General features: G+C 34.2%; 1 protein-coding gene across 1 annotated transcript; it reads left to right on the top strand.

Annotated features, from left to right (window-relative positions):
• Window positions 1–5,174: 5,174 nt before the first annotated feature.
• LOC131995630 (histone H3-like) lies at window positions 5,175–5,573 on the top strand (the record flags this gene model as incomplete). Its single annotated transcript, XM_059364421.1, has 1 exon — window positions 5,175–5,573. A coding segment is annotated over exon 1 (399 nt), but the record flags the coding sequence as incomplete, so codon positions are not given.
• Window positions 5,574–7,224: the final 1,651 nt, after the last annotated feature.

Raw genomic sequence — 7,224 nt, 5'->3', positions numbered from 1 at the left:
TATATATTTTTTTAAATTTGTGATTGCAACAATACATTGTTTAGAATTTACATTTTTAAATTTTTTATTTAGTTTCAAGTCCACTTTATATAGAAAAAAATATTTTATAATAAATGCAATAGAGCTCACCGCACATTTTGCATAGCCAACGACGTTGGTATAACATAGCATCGTAATATTTTAGACTTTTCGTAACAAACGTACACTTTTTACAAATTATGTAACATTTTAATAGAAATCTATCATTTCTATAATATTTTATGATAAAATTTTCCTAAAACATTTTTACATTAGAGCTTTCAAATTAATTTGCAGAAAAACTTTTATTCATGGAAAATACGCCAATATGGTGAATTCAACTGTCATAGACTACATAATAAAATCGATTATTTCACTATGAAAATCATCCAAATTTTCACTTTTTTTTACACTTCTTTCAAGAAAACATATCAAGATTCCATACTAAATTTTTATAAAAACCAATTTTCAATAAAAATTGGAAAATTTTTATAATTTAGTTACAATTTTATCATAACATTTTTATAAACTTTCAACTCAAACCCTTATAACTCGGTAACGCTTAAAGATAATTAACTCGGATTTTCTTTAATGATTAGCTGGATATCTCTACTAGAAGAATTGTATAAAAAATAAAAAGAAATTGTTACTATCTCATCGTAAAATGAATAATTCTGTGAAAACTTTTGTAAAAATTTTTATTCGCTTCCACACAACGTTTCGCAAAATTTCGTAGTTGACTACTATGTACTTCTCATAATTTCGATGTACCCAGCCATCACTAGTCTAAAGGTTGAAACCATATTTTCAACCAATCAGCGTACACCAGTAGTGAGTGTATATTTACAAAGTGTTAAAGTGTGTTTAAAAAGAAAAATATAAGTGAAATCATGTCTGACGCCGCCGTTGTTGAAGCCACCGCATCTCCAGTCGCCGCTGTTGAGAAAAAGGCACCTAAGAAAGCCGCTGCCAAGGCAAAGAAACCCTCTGCTGCCCCAAGCCATCCACCAACCCAACAAATGGTCGATGCTGCCATCAAAACATTGAAAGAACGTGGTGGTTCCTCATTGCCTGCCATCAAGAAATACTTGGCCAGCACATACAAAGTTGATGCTGTAAAATTGGCCCCATTCATCAAGAAGTACTTGAAGAGCGCTGTTGCTAGTGGAAAATTGATCCAAACTAAAGGTAAGGGTGCCTCCGGTTCATTCAAATTGTCCCCATCTGCCTCGAAGGAACCTAAAGCAAAGAGCGCTGAAAAGAAGAAGAAGGTCCCAGCCGGTGATAAGAAAAAGAAGGCAGCAGCACCCAAAAAGGCAGCCGGTGAAAAGAAAGCCGCTGCAAAGAAGCCTTCCGCTGCTAAAAAGACCGCCGAGAAGAAGAAGACCGAAAAGGCCAAGGCTAAAACTGCCAAAAAGACAGGTACAGTTAAAGCTAAACCCGCAAAAACAGCCGCCAAAGCATCAGCCACTAAACCAAAGGCACCCAAGGCAAAAACCACCGCTGCCAAGCCCAAAAAGGCTGCCGCAGCAAAGAAGCCGGCTGCCAAGAAGACCGCCGCTAAGAAGTAATTTTTCCATGCAAAATTACTTATCATGTCAAAATGATTATTTTCGATATTCGAAAGCAGTATATCTAACAGCCCTTTTCAGGGCTACAAAAAAATTTTTAAAAAGAGACCAAATTTAACTCAAACAATTTTTTAATTACCTAATAAATACTATGTTAATTTTAAGGGAAAAGCTAATCACAGCCCTTTTCGTAGCTGTAAAACATCTGTTGAAATCTTTTAATACCATTGTTACCTAATATGGGAATACATTACCCTTTAAGGAAATTTAAGTAATCACATGTTAAATGGGATTTTTTCCGCAACTGGATTAACTGTTTCACTTAGGGTCATAAACCAAAGCAATTACTAAGAACTATGAAAATCAGTTAATGTTAAAGAAAATCTCATTTAGCATACCTAACCAATAAGAGAGTGGCGTACAATATTCCCTTCAAAAATCGCACTTAGCATACCTATTTCATTCTTTACGAGCATACCTACCCATAGATCTCGCGTACAAACGCATAAATCCACATATACATCTCTACACCATTTCACGCTAACATACTAGTATACATCCCTAAAAAATTTAGTATCAACACACACGCTCACATATACTCGAACATCAATACAACGTTGCATACCGAGTGTTTGAGCATAAGAGCAATATGTGTTGATCATATTACTGTAGATGTAGATGGTGCTAAGCAAGGAGGGCAATATTAGAGTATGGGTAGTATACATATTTTATTTTAAAAAAGTAATAAGGGCAATGTGAGGGTGAGTGGTAGATATATTTTTTCTTTAAATTTGTAAATATAAATTAATTTTAGTTGAATAACGAATTAAGTCTCTTTTTTAATTTATTTTGTGGCCCTGAAAAGGGCCTTTGATGTTGTAGGGAAAATATTGTACGACGAAATAAGTATGCCATTTACTTGGAGCTGGTGTACTTAGTAACGGCTTTGGTACCTTCACTGACAGCGTGCTTAGCCAACTCACCGGGCAATAATAGACGGACGGCAGTTTGGATTTCCCGACTGGTGATGGTGGAACGCTTGTTGTAGTGAGCCAAACGGGAGGCTTCGGCGGCGATACGTTCAAAGATATCGTTGACGAAACTGTTCATGATGCTCATGGCCTTTGAGGAGATACCAGTATCGGGATGGACTTGCTTCAACACTTTGTAAATGTAGATAGCATAACTCTCCTTACGCTTGGTGCGTCTCTTGGTCTTGTCACCCTTAGTGATGTTCTTTTGGGCTTTGCCGGCCTTCTTTGCTGCTTTACCACTGGCTTTTGGAGGCATTTTCACTTGGTTTTTTTTTTTAAGTCACACAAACACTTTTAACACTGTTCACGATTTTGTGTGTTTGATGGCTTACTCGGAATATTTAAACCATTTCATGCACAAGATATTCAGGTAGACGAAAACAGTCGCTATGTTTACGAAAACAACCCTCTAAATTTAGCTACACGTTGGATCCGAAAGTATAAATACTGCAGTTCATGCTGCGAACTAATATCATTTGTGTTTCAGTGCTAAGTGAAGTGAATTAAAAAAAAAAAATAACTAAAAATGTCTGGTCGTGGTAAAGGTGGCAAAGTTAAGGGAAAGGCAAAGTCCCGTTCCAACCGTGCTGGTCTTCAATTCCCCGTCGGTCGTATCCATCGTTTGTTGCGCAAAGGCAACTATGCTGAACGTGTTGGTGCCGGAGCTCCAGTTTACTTGGCTGCTGTCATGGAGTATTTGGCCGCTGAAGTTCTTGAATTGGCTGGCAACGCTGCTCGTGACAACAAGAAGACAAGAATTATCCCCCGTCACTTGCAATTGGCTATCCGTAATGACGAAGAATTGAACAAATTGCTGTCCGGTGTCACCATTGCTCAAGGTGGTGTATTGCCAAACATCCAAGCTGTTCTCTTGCCCAAGAAGACCGAAAAGAAGGCTTAAATTATCTACGAGCATCAAAGAAAAAATGTAAATACAGGCCATCGTATAAATCAACAACAATCCGTCCTTTTCAGGACGACAAAAATTTTTTTAAAAGAGAAAAAACTATATCAAACCTTATTTTATCAAGAAAATTTACTTAAAAAATAGTTTTAAATAATAAATAAAATTTTAATTGTAGTTAAATTTAAAAAATATTTTTTGGTCGATTTTTTTTTCAGTGGATTTGGTAATTTGCTAGCAATTTCGTTATTCGAAATTTCCTTAAACAATCCTGTTTTAGGTGTAAATACAAAAAAAATCTGCCATCTATTGTTTATAGGTAAACATTTTCAAATATGTTTACATCTTATCGACTATTGCAGGTCTTTTAATATACATGTCATAATTATCAGTTATCAATTATCATGCATCAACATTTCGCCTTTTTGCATACATTAACATAATAAGAATTTAGTTTTATCGACCCTACTCAAGATTATCGGCATTTAATAGGATCAATGTTACCATTAGGGTACTGTAAAAACTATTTATTTTACATTTGAATATCACATGGTAATCATTGTTCATTTTCTGATGCTGAAAAAAATTGGCATATGTAATAACAAAACATCGAAACGAAGTATCTACGATCGTCCCTCTTCGTACATTTGTGACAAAGTTAGCAGCTCCAAGCAAAGGAAACATTTAATGGTAGTATATGCGTGCATTTTGGTATCTGTGTGTATGTATGCTTTTTAGTGTTGTATACCATCGTTTCATCGTATTGTTCTAATGGCGTCGGTTTTAGTTTCGTCATGTATGTATGTATATTATAGAAGCTACATTTTGGCCGACGGCAAATTGAAAAATGGTAATATTTATTTTCAAATAAATTTTATGTATTTTTTTTTAGTAAAAATTTATAACAAGATATATCTCTTTTTAAATATGTTTTGTGGTCCTGAAAAGGACCGATTGTTTTAGTTTTAAAGTTCTTAAAATTTTCTCCAAAATAGCGTCAAGATAATGTTTAACCGCCGAAACCGTACAAAGTGCGGCCTTGTCTCTTCAAAGCGTAGACGACATCCATAGCGGTGACGGTTTTACGCTTAGCGTGTTCAGTGTAGGTGACAGCATCACGAATAACGTTTTCCAAAAACACCTTCAGGACACCACGGGTTTCTTCGTAAATCAATCCAGAGATACGCTTTACACCGCCACGACGAGCCAAACGTCTGATTGCAGGCTTGGTGATACCTTGGATGTTATCACGCAACACTTTACGATGACGTTTAGCGCCACCTTTTCCCAAGCCTTTGCCACCTTTACCACGACCAGTCATTTTTTCACTTTTTAAATTAAATTCACTTCACAAGTTATGCACAAGAACTAATACTTACCATGCTGCGATACCTCATATTTATACAAAATCCGCTCTGAATTTACTACATACACATACGCTTCGATCTATCTTCGGGGTTGTTCGTATACACTTCGTGTGTACAGATACAAATGTTGAAGCATATACGCAGCACACACCCTTATTGGAAACTGTAGCCCGCCAAATTTTTTCTATAAATATCGGGAATCGCTCCGTAAGGCAACTATTACAGTGTTAACAGTGTTTGTGTGCATATCGTGAAGTGAACTAAAAACCTCTAGTGAAAAATGGCTCGTACTAAGCAAACTGCCCGTAAATCTACTGGTGGCAAAGCCCCTCGTAAGCAATTGGCTACCAAAGCTGCTCGTAAGAGCGCACCAGCCACCGGTGGTGTTAAGAAGCCACATCGTTTCCGCCCTGGTACCGTTGCTTTGCGTGAAATCCGTCGCTACCAGAAGAGTACTGAGTTGTTGATCCGCAAATTGCCTTTCCAACGTTTGGTTCGTGAAATTGCCCAAGATTTCAAGACTGACTTGCGTTTCCAGAGCTCTGCTGTCATGGCCTTGCAAGAAGCTAGCGAAGCCTACTTGGTCGGTCTCTTCGAAGATACCAACTTGTGTGCCATCCATGCCAAGCGTGTCACCATCATGCCCAAGGATATCCAATTGGCCAGACGTATTCGTGGAGAACGTGCTTAAATTATTGACATTTTAAAAGCCAACTTTTTTTTACAAAAACAATCGGTCCTTTTCAGGACCACAATATTTTTATAAAAAAGAGAAAAAAATTTATTCAAAACTTACACCTTTTTATTTTTATTAAAATAAATAAATATAGTCTTTTTTTGGGGATGGAAAAATACACTATTTATATTAAAAAAATTTTTTTCTTTTCTATGCGTTTTACTTTTGGTAATATTGGGTTTCAAAACATGGAGCGAAATCAAAAACTTTTTTTTAAAAAAAAATTATTTAATTTACTTTTTATGTTAAATTGAAAATTTTTATTTTCTATTAGCAACAGTATATTTGCTGTTATTCTTTTTGCAAAATTTGATTTTTCGTAGTAGCTACATAACAAGAATGAATGAAGATAAAAACAGGCAGGCCAATACATTCGAGAGAATTTTAACCTTAAATAGATAATTTAGATACATTGAATATAAATTTTTTCTGTATTTTTTATTATTTTTAAACAAATGATATTTTTTGCTATTCTAAAAACTGTTTTAAAAAGAATAAAATAGTATTTTAATATTTTAAATTATTAAAGGGAAATAGATTTCGTTCGGTATGCAACTGTTCTACATTTGCTTGCTTAGACAAGGGCATTTTTCAATTTGTGTTTAATTTCCAAAAAAAAATTATATATTTTTTTAAATTTGTGATTGCAACAATACATTGTTTAGAATTTACATTTTTAAATTTTTTATTTAGTTTCAAGTCCACTTTATATAGAAAAAAATATTTTATAATAAATGCAATAGAGCTCACCGCACATTTTGCATAGCCAACGACGTTGGTATAACATAGCATCGTAATATTTTAGACTTTTCGTAACAAACGTACACTTTTTACAAATTATGTAACATTTTAATAGAAATCTATCATTTCTATAATATTTTATGATAAAATTTTCCTAAAACATTTTTACATTAGAGCTTTCAAATTAATTTGCAGAAAAACTTTTATTCATGGAAAATACGCCAATATGGTGAATTCAACTGTCATAGACTACATAATAAAATCGATTATTTCACTATGAAAATCATCCAAATTTTCACTTTTTTTTACACTTCTTTCAAGAAAACATATCAAGATTCCATACTAAATTTTTATAAAAACCAATTTTCAATAAAAATTGGAAAATTTTTATAATTTAGTTACAATTTTATCATAACATTTTTATAAACTTTCAACTCAAACCCTTATAACTCGGTAACGCTTAAAGATAATTAACTCGGATTTTCTTTAATGATTAGCTGGATATCTCTACTAGAAGAATTGTATAAAAAATAAAAAGAAATTGTTACTATCTCATCGTAAAATGAATAATTCTGTGAAAACTTTTGTAAAAATTTTTATTCGCTTCCACACAACGTTTCGCAAAATTTCGTAGTTGACTACTATGTACTTCTCATAATTTCGATGTACCCAGCCATCACTAGTCTAAAGGTTGAAACCATATTTTCAACCAATCAGCGTACACCAGTAGTGAGTGTATATTTACAAAGTGTTAAAGTGTGTTTAAAAAGAAAAATATAAGTGAAATCATGTCTGACGCCGCCGTTGTTGAAGCCACCGCATCTCCAGTCGCCGCTGTTGAGAAAAAGGCACC

The sequence above is a fragment of the Stomoxys calcitrans genome, chromosome 3 (assembly GCF_963082655.1).
Source record: "Stomoxys calcitrans chromosome 3, idStoCalc2.1, whole genome shotgun sequence".
NCBI lineage: Eukaryota > Metazoa > Arthropoda > Insecta > Diptera > Muscidae > Stomoxys > Stomoxys calcitrans.
This window is presented reverse-complemented; position numbering and strand designations above follow the sequence as displayed.